Source organism: Auxenochlorella protothecoides (genome assembly GCF_000733215.1).
Source record: "Auxenochlorella protothecoides strain 0710 unplaced genomic scaffold scaffold17, whole genome shotgun sequence".
NCBI classification, from domain to species: Eukaryota; Viridiplantae; Chlorophyta; class Trebouxiophyceae; order Chlorellales; family Chlorellaceae; genus Auxenochlorella; species Auxenochlorella protothecoides.
The window spans coordinates 105,275-119,353 of record NW_011934486.1 but is presented as its reverse complement, the minus strand read 5'-3'; the positions used below and the strand labels follow the sequence as shown (position 1 = coordinate 119,353).

The 14,079-nt window shown below is 68.1% G+C and overlaps 3 protein-coding genes across 3 annotated transcripts in view; 1 reads left to right on the top strand and 2 right to left on the bottom strand.

Moving 5' to 3' along the window:
* F751_1610 (Vacuolar protein sorting-associated protein 13A) overlaps positions 1 to 10,586 on the top strand; it is a gene marked incomplete at both ends in the record, with an annotated part of 21,740 nt that extends 11,154 nt beyond the window's left edge. The window contains 17 exons of the mRNA XM_011403985.1: positions 12 to 375; positions 886 to 1,257; positions 1,493 to 1,557; positions 1,751 to 1,940; positions 2,202 to 2,859; positions 3,130 to 6,188; positions 6,324 to 6,682; positions 6,942 to 7,111; positions 7,277 to 7,407; positions 7,600 to 7,888; positions 8,110 to 8,216; positions 8,389 to 8,599; positions 9,163 to 9,309; positions 9,501 to 9,589; positions 9,798 to 10,076; positions 10,173 to 10,352; positions 10,461 to 10,586. Coding sequence (XP_011402287.1) covers positions 12 to 375; positions 886 to 1,257; positions 1,493 to 1,557; positions 1,751 to 1,940; positions 2,202 to 2,859; positions 3,130 to 6,188; positions 6,324 to 6,682; positions 6,942 to 7,111; positions 7,277 to 7,407; positions 7,600 to 7,888; positions 8,110 to 8,216; positions 8,389 to 8,599; positions 9,163 to 9,309; positions 9,501 to 9,589; positions 9,798 to 10,076; positions 10,173 to 10,352; positions 10,461 to 10,586 — 6,796 coding nt within the window. The remainder of the gene's footprint in view (positions 1 to 11; positions 376 to 885; positions 1,258 to 1,492; positions 1,558 to 1,750; positions 1,941 to 2,201; positions 2,860 to 3,129; positions 6,189 to 6,323; positions 6,683 to 6,941; positions 7,112 to 7,276; positions 7,408 to 7,599; positions 7,889 to 8,109; positions 8,217 to 8,388; positions 8,600 to 9,162; positions 9,310 to 9,500; positions 9,590 to 9,797; positions 10,077 to 10,172; positions 10,353 to 10,460) is intronic.
* A 251-nt stretch (positions 10,587 to 10,837) lies between these two features.
* On the bottom strand, positions 10,838 to 12,167 carry F751_1609 (Superoxide dismutase [Mn] 1, mitochondrial; the record flags this gene model as incomplete). The annotated part of the gene is made up of 5 exons (XM_011403984.1): positions 10,838 to 10,942; positions 11,130 to 11,267; positions 11,502 to 11,606; positions 11,691 to 11,758; positions 11,873 to 12,167. The coding sequence occupies 5 exons, from the start codon at positions 12,165 to 12,167 to the stop codon at positions 10,838 to 10,840; spliced, it is 711 nt and encodes a 236-aa protein (XP_011402286.1).
* Positions 12,168 to 12,591: 424 nt separating this feature from the next.
* Positions 12,592 to 13,968, bottom strand: F751_1608 (Superoxide dismutase [Mn], mitochondrial; the record flags this gene model as incomplete). The annotated part of the gene is made up of 5 exons (XM_011403983.1): positions 12,592 to 12,693; positions 12,875 to 13,012; positions 13,104 to 13,250; positions 13,444 to 13,490; positions 13,635 to 13,968. 5 exons carry the CDS (start codon positions 13,966 to 13,968, stop codon positions 12,592 to 12,594), a joined length of 768 nt encoding a protein of 255 aa, XP_011402285.1.
* Positions 13,969 to 14,079: the final 111 nt, after the last annotated feature.

Genomic DNA, 14,079 nt, shown 5'->3' with positions numbered 1-14,079 from the left:
GCGCGGCGCAGCGCGGCGCGCGAGGAGGTCCGCCGCGCCCTGGCCCCGCCCGTGGTCGACTTTGCGCGCGTGTGGACCGACAACGGGCGCGTGACCGCGGGGCGGGGCGTGTCCGTCTGGCGCCCCGTGGCGCCGCCGGGCTACGCGTCGCTGGGCGACTGCCTGGTGCGTGGCCTGGACCCGCCGCAGAGCGCCTGCGTGGTGCGGGACTCGGGGCCCGGGGAGGGGCCTGGCGCTGCGGGCGCCAGCGGCGCCAGGCAGCTGCCGCTGCTCAGCGACCCGCAGCAGCTGGAGCTGGTGTGGCAGGACACCACCAGCCGGGAGGACGTCCGCCTGACCATCTGGCGGCCCCAGCCCCGCCTCGGCTACGTCGCCGTAGGGCACGTGGCCGCGGTCGGCACGCGCGCGCCGCCGCGCGGCGCCGTCAAGTGCCTGCGCGCCGACGCGGCCGCGCGCGCGCGCCTGGCCGCCGCGCCTGCCTGGGTCGTCCGCGACGAGGACGACACCTTCCCCCAGCTGTCGGCCTGGATCAGCGACGAGGCGAGCCACACGTTTGTCACCATCAACTCCGCGCGGGGGCGGCCGGGGGAGGTGTGGGCGCTCAAGCTGCCGGAGGACGACGGGGAGGGCGAGGCGGGAGAGGTTGCGGCGCAGCAGGTGTGTGTCTCTGTGTGTATGTGTGTGGGGTATGTTTCTTGTGCGCACGGATTTGCAGAAGTAGGTCTGCGAGATTTGATCATCTCGGCAGCGATGAGAACTGGCAGATGGCACAAAAGTGCTGCTCTTTTCCCTACTCCCGGGCATCTCATGTCCTTCGCACAGCCTCACCTTTTTTACATCACTCCACCACTCATTCCTCCCCTTGAATCACGACCCAACCCACAGGGCGGCGTGAACGTGGTGGCGCGCATCGGCAAGACCCGGGTCCTCCTCCGCGACGCCTTCCGCGTGCCGCTGCTGGAGCTGGATGTGGGGGCCCTGGACGCCGGGGTCCAGGGCCCCAGCCCCACCGTGGTGCAGGCCTACGTCGGCTTCTCCCTCAGCCTGTGGAGCCACAATGGGGCGCTGCGCGTGTGGGAGCCGGTGGTGGAGCCCTGGAACGGCATCTTCATCTGCGACGCCAACCTGGGCGGGCGCCCCGCGCACGGCATCAAGCCCGGCATGCACATGTCCCTCAAGTCCTCCAGCGAGGCCGTGGTCACCACGCTGAGCTACGCGGCCGTGAGCTCCCTCCTCGCCGCCCACCGAGACTGGCAGGTGGGTTCAGAAGGGGGGGAGGCGGGCCCTTTGGGGGGGGGTGTAAGAGTGCAGCGGGTGATATGAGCGCCCGTATTGGGTGCATTGCGCAGATTTGAGTCGGTGGCAGCACGGATGGGGGTTTCTGAATACCCGCGCCGCCCGTCACATGCAGGAGCTGCAGCGCAGGGGGCAGGAGGGGGACACCGCCTCGACCGTCGCGCGGGCCCTGCCCGGCGGCGGCGCGGCCGCGCAGCATGTGCTGGTGGACAACACGCTGGGCATCGATGCCGCCATGGAACTGGACTTTGGCAACCGCCTGTGAGTAGGCTCGGGGGGTCGGAGAGGGAGGTCTGGGGATTGGGAGACTCGGATGTAGAGCGAGGGGTCTGGGGCCCCTCAGCCCGGTGATGCAGGCGGCGAGGTGATACTTTGCACAGTCCCGCGCCCACCCATTCTGGGCCGCTCAAGCCTGCGGCACTCCTCCCACCGACCCCGTCCATCACCCACCCAGGGAGATGGTGCGGCTGCCGGCCGGGCACGCCACCCGCATCCTGCGCCCGCTGCCCAGCTATGCGCCGCGGCGACGCGCGGCCCCTGCGCCCGATGCGAGGCCCCTGGACCTCCTCCTCGTGGATGTGGAGAGCCTGGAACTGGAAGGCGACGGCCTGGGCAGGCTGCGCGGCGCACGCCTGTACTGCACCGTCGAGCTGGAGCTCGGCCCCGGCGCCGAGGCGACCAGCGGAACAGAGCGCGGCGCCGGGGCGCGCACGCGGGCGCTGATGCCGGGCGGCGCCGGGCGCGTGGCCTGGCGGGAGCGGCTGGTGCTGGCGCTGCCGCCGGGCGGCGACCCGGCGACGATCAAAGCGCTGCGCTTCGACGTCTGGGACGGCGGCGCGCGGGGCGGCGCCGGCGCGCGGCTGGGCTCGCTCGCGGCCCCGCTCGCCGCGCTCTCCGGCGCCAAGGAGCGCAGCGAGCAGCTGGTGGAGGGCCCCGCCGGACCCGGCGCGCTGCGCGCGGCCTGGCAGGTGCAGCGCGAGCGCTCCGGCGGCGCGGCGGCCCGCCACGACGCAGGGCTGGAGTCGGCGGGCCAGCGCGCGCTCTCCGTGGCCTCGCAGGAGGGCATCTGGACCGTGATCCCGGCGGCGGGGGCCCGCGCGGGGCGCGACGACGCCGGACGCGGCAGCGCCGTGCCCGTGCGCCTGGGCGCCGAGACGCTGGCGCTGGAGTCGGGCGTGCAGGCCGGCGCGCGGCGCGAGACGCTGCGCACGCTGTGCGTCGTCCGCAACACGACGGCCCTGGCGCTGGAGGTGGCGCTGGGCGAGGCGCCGGACGCGGACGCCGGCGCTGGCAGCGCGGGCAACGGCGCCGGTGTAGTGGAAGAGGTGCTGGAGCACCAGCGCTGGCGGCCGCGCGTGGGCTGGGCGGGGTCCAATCTGCACCCGAGGGACCCCGCGCGCTTTGAGCACGGCACCGCGCGCCGCGACGACTTCCCCCAGGTCGACCCGCCGCGCGGCTGGGAGTGGGACAGCGGCTGGCAGCTGGACCGCGGGTCCGCGGGTGAGAAGGAGGGCTGGGTCTACGCCCCGGACTTTTCCCGCGTCCGCTTCCCCGCACCCGACGGTGAGACGGGAGGGGGGGGGGGGGGGGGTGAGAGGAGGTGGGCTGCGGTGACTGTGATCCGGAGTGGCGACATCCCGCCGCTGCTGAATGGGGGCCAGGGAGCTCCTTGATGCACAGCAGCGTCTCACGCGAGACAGGAGAGCGCTGCCGGCGACGTTTGCATCCAGCACGCCTGGGACTGCGGCACAGAACATCACCACCTCTATGTCTCGTACGGATGCTCCCGCGCTGCTCGACACTCGCTCACACCGGAACAACCAACCCTTCCAGCCGGCGCGTACAAGCCCTCCCCGAGCGATACGGTGCGCGTGCGGCGCTGGGTGCGACGGCGCGTGCGTGCGGGGTCGGCGCGCCGGGGCCTGACCCCGCAGGCCTCGCTGGTGCTGGAGGCGCCCCCCGCGCCCCGCCCTCCGAGGGTGGTGGGCGTCGTGGCGTCCGGCTCCACCCTGCCCCTGCCCGTCGGCTGGGACCGGTCGGGGTCCCAGCTCCTCCTGCGCCCCGCGCCGGGGGAGTGCGGAGGCGAGGAGGAGGGGGAGGCCGGCGAGGAGGAGGGGGAGGCCGGCGAGGGAGCTGTCGCCGAGCAGAAGGCTGGAAAGCGCAACTCCCTGGCCCACAGCGCAGGCCCGCCCAGCCACGGCTGGAGCGAGGGCGCGGGCGCGGGCACACACACTGTCCTTCTGGACTGCCTGGACGAGTCGGTGACGCGGCTGGTGCGCTGCGCCCCGCTGGCCGGCCCCGATGCCGGGGGGGGCGACACGCACGGCTCGCAAGCGGAGGCTTCGATCTCCAGAGCCCCACCCCCAGCCTCGGCGGCGGAGGCGTCCAGCCTGTGGTTTGCGGTTACGCTTGAGAGCAGCCCGCTGGCGGAGGCCGGGGCGCGGGACTGCGAGGCTCCGCTGGACTGGCGGGCGGCGGCCGCCCCGCCGCTGACGCTGGTCAACCAGCTGCCGCTGGCGGGCAGCCTGCTGGTGTGGCAGGAGGATCCGGCCACGGGCCAGCTGGTCAGCCGTCAGACGCTGCGCGTGCGCAGCGGGCAATGCGCGCCGGTGCATGGTGCCGACCTGCGCTCCGCGGTCAGCTTCTCCTTCTATCCCGACGGCTACGAGTGGATGGAGGCGGCGCCGGCGCTGGCCGCCGCCGGCGCGCGCCGCGCGGGGGCGCCGGGCGCCGCGCTCCCCGACCGCGTGCGCCTGGGCCGCCCCGGCGCCAGCCTGGCAGTGGAGGTGTACGTGCGCCGCGCGGTGGAGTACGGACCCTGGCTCCTGCACGCCGCGGAGGAGGTGGATGCCAGCGAGGCGGCGGCCCGCGGCGTACCGCTTAGCCTCACCCTGGCGGCGCCGCTGTGGATCGCCAACACCACGGGCCTGGCGATGGATGTGGCCGTCGTCGCCGTCGCGGCGCCGAGCAGGGGCGCGTCGGCGAGCCCCGGCGCCTCTTTTTCATCGAGGGCCGCCAGACGCGACTCCGGCACGGCCCGCGCGCCGCCGCCGGCGCGCGGCGACCTGCGGCGGTTGGTCACCGACGGCGGGGAGGGCGGCGGCGCGGCGCGCGACCTGCCTGCCCAGCGCCACGTGGCGCCGGGCAGCCTGGAGCTGCTGTCCTACCCCGTCCCCGCCTGGTCGTCCGCCGGGGGGGGCCCAGGGAACGACAGCGTGACCGCGTCACGCAGCAGGGCCTACGGCGTGCGCCTGCGGGTGGCCGGCTCCGGCTGGACCCCGCCGCTGGCGCTGGAGGCCGGCGCCGCTGGTGCCAGTCCAGGCGGCGACGACTCCCCCCTGGACGGCCTGGAGCCGGTGCTGGTCCAGGCGCGAGTGCGTGAGTTTGGCGTGACGCACGAGGTGGTGGCGCGGCTGGAGGTGGCGCCCCACGCCGGCTCCCAGATCCTGCGCCTGGAGCCCCACGTCGTGGTCAGCAACCGCACGCCGTTGGACGTGTCGCTGCTGCACTGCGCGGGCCTGGTGGAGCGCGTGGCTGAGCGCGGCGGCGCAGAGGTCTCGGCCGTGATACTCCCGCGCGGCGCCTCCAGCTTCTCGGCGGCCCCCACCACGCGCTCGGGTCAGGGCGCGGCGCTGCGTGCGGGCCCGGGCCCGCGCCTGGTCAGGCCCTCCGCCGGACTGTTCGTCGGCGACGGCGGCGACAGGGGTGCAGGCGGCGTGCAGACCAGCGCCGGCCCGGACCCTCTCGCCGCCCCCGCGCCGCCGCGGCTGATGGCGACGGGCGCGCTGGTGAGCGTGCACGCCGCGGCGCCGGCGCTGGTGTTGCCCGCGGGGGCCTGCGCGGTGCCGCTGCACCTGCCCCTGGCCTCGCGCCGGCACGAGGTGTGCCTGCGCCTGGGCGGAGGTGTGACCCGCGACGGCCCCACGCTTTGGAGCCGGCCGCTGACGCTGCGCTACCCGGCGGAGGAGACGCTGCACGTGCTGGCACCCTGCGCGGCAGCCGGCGACGGCGACGCGCGCGTGGCGTTGCTGCGCCTCAGCATATCGCGCCGCGCGCCGGGCGCCCTCCTGGTGGTGCTGGAGTCGGCGGGCGGCGACCCGCCCTACAGCGTCGAGAACCGGAGCCGTGTGGCGCTGCAGTACCGCCAGGCGCACGTCCCGGGCGCGCCCTTCCACGAGCTGGCCCCCTTCTCGGCCACGGGCTGGGCATGGGAGCACACGCTGGCGGGGGCGGCGTACCGCCTGGAGCTGCAGGAGGGCGCGGGCGAGGCGCGGGCCTACGCGCTGGACGCCGGCGCGGGCGTGGCGGGCGAGGGCGGCGGCGCGGCGGCCCTGGACCCGCTCCCCCTGTCGGTGCGCCCGCGCTCCTGTGCGGTGGTGGCCTCCTACGTGGAGCAGACGGCGGCGGCGCCCGCCGGCACCGCGCGCATCGAGGGCGACGGTCCGGGCGGCGCGCTGGGCCGCGGCGGCGTGGACCGCCAGCTGGTGGTCGCGCCCGGCGCGGCCGGCGCGCTGACGCGCTCGCCGCGCGCCGCGCTGGCCCCCCCCCCCGACCGCGACCTGGCGCTGCAGCTGGAGTACCTGGAGGTGTCCATCACCGACGCGGTGCCGCAGGAGCTGGCGCTGGTGTCGCTGCAGCGCCTGGCGGTGAACCTGGCGGCGGGCAGCACGCCGGCCGGCACGTACCGGGCCGCCACCCTCGCCCTCGCCCGCATCCAGGTGGACGACCAGCTCCCCGGCAGCCGCTACCCCGTGGTGCTGGCGCCGGCCAAGGGGCAGGGCGGGGACCTGCCGGCGCTGCAGGCCGCGGTGACGCAGCACACGGGCGGCGCGCGCGGGCACGCATTCTTCCCCATCCTGGCGGTGCGCACGCCGCTGGTCATGCAGCTGGCGGTGGACGAGCCGCTGATCTGGCGCGCGCAGGAGCTGCTGGCGAGGCTGCAGGCCGCCGCGGCGGGCGACGGCGCGGGGGGTGGGAGCAAGGGGACGCCAGGTGCCACCCGGCAGCCGTCGGACGCCCCGCACCAGCCGGACACCGCGGCCGCAGACACCATGCTGCGCGTGCGCCTGCTGTCCATCTCCGACCTGGCCGCCCAGGTCAGCTTTGGCAGCAACCCTCTTGCGCGCCCGCGACAGGTTTCCGGGGGCGCCGTCTCCGTCATCCTGGACCTGGCCAGCTTCCAGGCCGCCGCAATCAGCCTGCACGGCTTCGAGCTGCGCGAAGAGGCCATGCTACACAGCGCCTTCCGCGCCCACGTGGCCCAGGTGGTCCAGGGCCAGGTCTTCGGCGTGGGCGTCTCCCTCGTCCGCAACTTTGGCGTCATCGGCGGCGCGGGCAAGGTCCTGGGCATGCTCTCCGCGGGCGTGGCCAAGCTGTCCCAGTCCAGGTGTGGATGGGGTGGAGTGGGGAGCAGGGGGGGAGGAGCAGCAGGGTCTGGCGGGCCCCTCTGCAGGTACACTCCTTGCAAGGGCTCACGCACCTCGTCAGAATGACGACTGCCCTGTCGCCGAGCCTGTGGCTGGCGACCACCAAACGTGCCTCGACTTGTATTGACCCTGCGTATGTCGCAGCGCTGGGAAACCCCTCCCATCTCGTGAGCTCCATCATTCCCCCCACCTCCCGCTGACAATCACCTCCTCCCACAGGAGCGACCTGGAGCAGGCCGCGGCCGCGCCCGTGCCCGAGACCAAGCCCATATCCAATTTTGGCGACGGATTTGCAGAGGGGGCGGGCGCCTTTGGGTCCAGCATCCTCCGCGGGCTGCGCGGCGTGGTGGAGAAGCCGCGGGAGGGCGCACGCCAGCGCGGCTTCCAGGGTGGGTTTGCGGTCGTGTGTAAGCGGGGGTGCGAGAAGATATGAGAGGAGGGGTGAAGGAGGCTTGCATCTGGAGCGGGTGGGTCGCACCAGGGCACCTGCAATCGAAGTCTAATTGTGCGACATTGTGAGGTAGCATGTTCATCCTTTCTCTCCTTCCTGGCAGGCGCACTGTCGGGTGTGGCCAAGGGTCTCGTGGGCGCCGTGGCCGACCCCATCTCGGGCGCGCTGGACGCCATGTCGGCCACCGCCCAGGGCATGGACGCCTTCATGTCAAAGTCCAAGGCCGAGCTGCTGGTGGGTGGTTGTGTGGTTGTGTTGAGTGAGTGGATATATGGAGGGGGGGGGGGTACAGGCTGTGTTGTGATTCGGTGCCCATGGCACGAGGCCCACCCTTTCCCATGCGCTGCAACCTCCTGTGCCTTCTCCATCTGCCTCTGCGCTCTTCAGCTCCCCATCCACACTCCCTCACACCCAACATACTCACAGGAGCTGGGACGGCGGCGCCTGCCCCGCGTGATGAGCGTGGACGGCGCGGTGACGCCCACGCTGCGGGACGGCAGCTTCCGCGAGGCGCGCATGGAGGAGCTGGGTCAGGCCCTGCTGCAGAACACGCTGCTGGCAGCCCGCGAGAGGCTGACGCGCACGGGCACAGTGGCAGAACGATATGAGCAGCACTTCCTGCTGCCAGACAACCGTGTGGTGGTGCTCACCGACCGCGGCATCCTGCTCCTCCACGCCCCCGGCTTTGACCGCCTGGGCGCCGCCGCAGACCTAGGTCAGGATTGTTTGTCCTTTCTGTGGTGGGGGAGGGGGGGGGGGGGGGGCCCGAAGGACAGGGGTGCAGACTGTATGCTCTGCATACACTGTCCAGCTCCTTTTGGGCGTGCACGGCGATGGATCTGTCTTTGCCAACTTGTAGACCTTGTGATTGTCGTGTGGAAGGCCCTGTTCATCCTCACTACACTCTTGCCCAATGCAGCATTCCCAGCGAAGCAGCCCAGCCGGGGCGCAAGAAGCAGCGATTGCTGAGCTTTGGTGCCGTGGCGAGGGACGACGATGACGGGTTCGCCTTTACCCGGAGACCTCTCGCCTGCGCGGATCAGGTGCGTATGGCTGATGGATGGTGGGAGGTGTGGCGCCGTTCTGACCCGTGAACAATGGACAGGACGCCCTAGAGTGTGTGCCCTGGCGCATGGGGTGAATACAAGAACAAATTGATGCATTTCAGGATTGGAGTATGTCCCTCACCTCCAATGTCGCCTGCCAGTGCTGTAGGAACCTGCAGCAACCCCCGTGAAAGCGGCATTTGTTGACGGGCCGACAGTGGCTGAGATCGCTGCCACTCAGGCAGCCATCGACGCCGCGGTCAATGAACAGCCCCAGGAGAAGAGAAGCGGCGGTGGAACCTTCAGCGAGGTGCAGGAGGTGTTCACCTGCATTGTCACCACAATGAACGCCTTTTGTGGCCGCCCCGCGCCTCCAAATGGTGAGCCTTCAAGGGATCCGCTGCGGACGACCCTGCAGGACATCGTCTTCACAATGAACATCCCCCGGATCCTCGGCGGGCTGATTGCCGAGCTACATGTCCTGCGAGTTGTGGAGAAGTTTGAGCGCCGCAAGGCAGCTCACCGGGCGGACGCGGACGCGGTGCTACATCCACTGAATAGTGGCTTCTTCTACAGGTGAGCTTCTGGTTTGTTTGATCTGGAGGGAAGGGGATGATGGGGGTTGCTTCCCTGTGTTCCCCTTGCAGAGATGGGGAGTTTGTTTCGCATGTTGTCGGGTCTGCAGAGTCTGCATGTCCAGGTGGTCGAAGGAAGAGGGTTTGCATGCCGACCTGTGAGATGTGCGGGTGTGAAAAGGACAGGGTAGTGAAGAGGGCGGGTTGTGAATGGCTCAAGGCATAAATAGGGCTAGCAGGGGTGCTGATGCTAGTCGTAGGCAAGCTTTGATCCATCACAAGCCTCTCCGCAACCTGCGTCGCCAGCATGATGTTCCCCCGCTACGAGTTCCATATCTCACTTCCCCACCCTCCAACAATACACCCAGGCTACATTGCGGTGAGTGATGTGCCTCCTGGCGAGGTGTCATGGCGGGTGAGCTGGGAGGACCTGCTGGCGCTGGAGCTGAGGCTGAGCCGGGAGAGCCCCGATGCGGAGCCCGATCGCTTGATCGTGCACCGTAAAGGAGTGGCAGGTAGGCAGCTGATGCTTGGATGGAGGTTTTGGGGTGTGGCCGCCTTGGGAATTGTGGGCAGACTCAATTCCAAAGAGGTTTGGGCCGCGAATCGGTAGGAACGCAGCTGTGTCGGGGCCGGAGTCATTTTCTGCCACGCTCCCTTCCCAGCGTCAATCCCACCCCGGCATGTCCCCCATCCATCACCACAGGGCGCCAGCAGGAGGAGTCGTTGGCGCACCAGATCAAGGGGTACCCCAACACGCCCCAGGCCTCCCAGATCAAGATGGTCGCCCAAGCCGTGAGTTGGAGGGCAGGGGAGGTGATGCGAACCTTGCGATGTTCTGTGGCTGTTCTCGGGACAAAGAGGGAACCATCTCCGTACATATCTCCACTCCTCTCTCCCTGTCCTGCGGACATCAGGTGGCCTTGCTCTCCAAAGGACACTCCACTGTCCACACCCACCAGCAACCCGCACTCAACCAACCCCCCGCCCCCCCCTCGGCCAGGTGTACAAGCGGCGGTACCTGGAACCGCTGCGCAGCAGCGCGCTGTGGTCTGCCCGGCATGCGGCGGCCCTGGGCGCCGCGCCGCCCACCGCCATCCCCGCCGACATGCCGCACGCCTCGGCGCTGCCGCTGTGCCTGCCCTGCCTGGAGTTCGCGCCCGCCTGGCACACCAACCCCGCGCGCGCGCCGTGCGTGTCCTTCTGGCGGCCGCTGGCCCCCGCGGGGTACCGCCCCGCCGCCGACGTGGTCTGCGCGGGGCTGGAGCCGCCCGCCGAGCCGGTGCCCTGCTTCCGCGACGACGCCGCGCTGCGCGACGCGCGCGGCCCCGACCCGGGCGCCGCGCCGGGGCCGCCCCCGACTGCGCACCCACGCGAGTTCTCCCTGCTCTGGCGCTCCAACGCGCGCCGCGCGGTGGCAGTCTGGCTCCCCGTGGCGCCGCGCGGCTACGTGGCGCTGGGCGCGGTGGTGGTGGGCGCGCCCGAGGCCCCCAGCCCCGAGGCCTACCTGTGCCTGCGAGAGGACCTGGCCGCGCCGGCGCGCTGCTCCGAGGCCCCCGTCTGGCGCTACGACCCCGTCGCCGCGGCGGCCGAGGCCGCGCGCGCCGGCGGATCTGCGCCGCCGCCGGCGCCGGCGCCGGGCGCCGCCGCCTCGCATCACCCGGAGACCTGGAGGGTGTCGGTGTGGCGCGTCGAGGGGGGTGCGCCGCACTTTCTCGCGGTCCGCGCCTTTGCGCGCCCGCCCGACGCCTGGCTCCGGGCCTATGCCGGCGAGGCGGGGGCCTCGCGCTGATCGGCGCAGAGTGTCCTCGCATGTCCTGGGTGCGTGGATCCATGCCTTCCAATCCTGCTTTCGACTCTGTTTGCCTGATCCTCTTCACACCACACCATGCCCTCCTGCTTGCTGTTGCCACACATCGACCCGCTTGTGCTTGCTGTATCGGCACCGCGATATGGTGAATGAAAAAAAGGTGGAGGAAAGGTGGACTCATTCATCCTGCCATGCCAAAATGTACATGCTCCTCTGGCGACCAGGCCTGCCCATCAGACCTTGGAGGCGGCCGCGAAGCGGTCGCCGGCCTCCTTCCAGTTGATGACCTTCCAGATCTCCTTGAGGTAGTCGGGGCGCACGTTCTTGTACTGGAGGTACTGCAGGGTGGAAGGTGGCGATGCGGAGGAAAGCATGAGGGGAATGATAGGAGAGCGCTGGGCACAGTCGGCTATGCCTGCATGTCATGACGGGGAGCGCTTTGCTGACACTCAAGCAAGTGTGCCACACGCGAGGCAGACACCCGCTGAAGCAAGGAATGTGCGCCAAGGGTGCCCAGCCACGCACGTAGGCATGCTCCCAGACGTCCACTCCCAGAAGGGGGATGAGCTTGGTGGTGGGCTGCAGGGGGTCCTGGTTGGCGGTGGTGGCGATCTGCAGACCCTTGGTCTCCGGGTTGTACGCCAGCCATCCCCAGCCGGAGCCCTGGTACAAGTTTGGTGTGTGGAAAGATGGGATTATGTGCGATGTTGCATGAGCGAGAGTATATACACGTCAGGCAACGCAGTGAACGTAAAATTGCCTGGGGGTGTGTTTGCACAGCCATGCAGTGGACTGTGCAGGGCAAGGATTCTCCAATGCCATGCCCATTGTGACACTGGATGTACGGCCCTGTTGCCATGGAGAGCATCTGAAACTCATACCATCCACATATCCCACCTGCACTCCGGCGGCCGCAGCGTTGAACTTGGCAGTGAAGGTGTCCAAGGATCCCCAGGTAGCCTTGATCTGCTCCTCAAGAGGTCCGCTGGGTGGCTGGAACTCCTGCATTGTGTGGGAGTTTGAGTCGCAACTCAGTCGTTAGGCTGGCGAACGATCCAGCATGAACCCTGCATGCCCGCCCCAAACCCTGCCTGGGGCAGGCCATGCCTTGGGAGGAATGAGGCTCTTCCAGAAGATCGCATGGTTGATGTGGCCTGGAGCATTTAAAGGTTGGAGGACTCGATAGATAACTGGTGGGCACACTGAGTCAGGCATCTACGAAGGCAGCCTTGGGTATGCGGGAACGCTAGGCAGTGCACGCTACGTACCTCCCCCGTTGAACTTCAGGGCAGACTGCAGTCCCACGATTGCGCTTGGGTCGGTCTTCGCCTCGGCATCCTTTAGCTGGGCCAGAGCATTGTTGAACCCGGTGACGTAAGCCTGATGATGCTTCGTGAGATGAATCTCCATGATCTCGGGGATGATTACGGGCGCAAGCGCATCATAGTCATATGGCAGTGCGGGCAGCTTCAGGTCCTGGCCGGTGGCCATGCCCCTCAGACCGACACCGCGGAAGAGGGTGCTGGGCCCAGATCGGACGGCTGACGCCGCGCAGGACAGCATGATGACGGAGTTGTCGATAGGAGAGAGATTAAAAGAGGGTGTGATGTTGTGCAGCAAGTCCTGGGTCAGATGTATTTATCGGGCGAGCTCCTGCAGCTGGAGTGCATGTGGTTGACTAACCTCCTCCGACATTGGCAGATGGCAAACAGACGCGAGAGCCCATTCACCACCTACATTGATTCCTACATCCTTACAAAGGGTCCGGGTGAATAAATAATCTGACATTCATGTCCCGGGTTCCTGCTGTGGGCAAACGCTGCAAATTACAGCTCTATACTGCTTGAAGCTGGTTGCCAGCCTGTCGAGAATTTGATGAAGGTTTACAACAAAAGTGGGGACTTGGAACTTGGTCTTCTCTATTCACAGTACCAATGCTGCATCCACATCAAAAATGTCATGCACTTCCCTCTGCATGATCACCGACTTAGGCAGTGGCAGTCGCATACCGCTGCTCCACCTCGGGCCAATTGATGATCTGCCAGATGGCATTGACGTAATCAGCACGCACATTGTAGTACTGGAGGTACTGCAAAGGCGGGGATGGAAGGGGACAGTGTCATGAGTTGACCCAAATTGTTGCCAAATGTGTACAGCCCCATACCTAGAAACAAAAGCAGGCGGCTGTCCCAAATCCAGACTAGCTGAAGCCTAACCACAACCAGAAGCCTTATGCAGACAACAACACTTCGCACAGAAGCCAAACTTACGTAGGCATGCTCCCAGACATCCACTCCAAAGAGGGGCACCAGGCCGGTCCTGGGCTGGAGCGCATCCTGGTTGGCGGTGGTGGTGATGGAAAGCACGCCGGTGGCGGGGTTGACGGCGAGCCAGCCCCAGCCAGATCCCTGCAGACAAGAAAGTGTGGCATGGGGTTATCAAACAGGGGAACTAGCAGTTGAGCTGGTGAGTCAGACTTCCGGGTGAGGCAGACAATACCTGGAAAATCTTGATCAGCCGCACCACAATCATGTCACGGACCTGGATGCCAATGGTGGCAGTGTTGAAAGCGGTCTTAAAGGCGTCAAAGGATCCCCAGGTCTCATCGATTGCCTCTCCAAGAGGTCCAGACAGCTCGGTGTAGTTCTGTGAGAATGGATGAGGGTGGTGATGAGACCATTGAGAAGGACATGTGCTAGTGGGTGGTGTGCATCTTAGTTGTGGAAACCACGAGTACCACAAGCTTCAGGCCATGCAATGGTCCACAACTCTCAACTTGCTACCAAATGATACAGATTGGTTGTGACTGTCAAAGAACGTCCTCCCCTTTCCGACTCACCGAGACGGGGGTGAGGGATGGCCAGAAGAGGTTGTGGTTGATCCAACCTGAGAGAGGGGGATGCGCGCAAAACCCTAAAGTCGCACGCACAAACTACAAACCTCGGACGAGCACACACCGGTGAGTGGCCCGACATCGCCGCCTTATGACGCACTCATCACCATGATATGCCAGCCCAACACCTTTCGCACCTCCTCCGTTGAAGTTAAGAGCGGAGGTGAGCGTGACGATGCTGGCGACGTTGTTCGAATCCTGGGCGGCGATCAGTCCGGCGACCGCGGTGTTGAAACCGGCGAGGAAGGCACGGTGGTGCTTGTCATGGTGCAGCTCCATGATCTCCGCGCTGATGACAGGCTCCAGGGCGCTGTACTCGTAGGGCAGCTCCGGCAGGGTGATGTTCTCGAACTCCAGGAGGCTCCGGCCATGGAAGGCAAGCAGGTCGCGGGAGGGCACGCGCGCATCGCATGGTGCGCTGAGGGACGAGAGTGCCAGGGCAAAGAGGGCGAGGGTGATCGTAAGAGACATCATGGAGGGTGGGTGAGGGGTGAGGGGTGAGGGGTGGCGGTCTTTGCGCGTGGAAGGGCTCGCGCAAAGCGATTGTGAAACCCGGGCAAAGACTTTGTATGAAAAGATGGG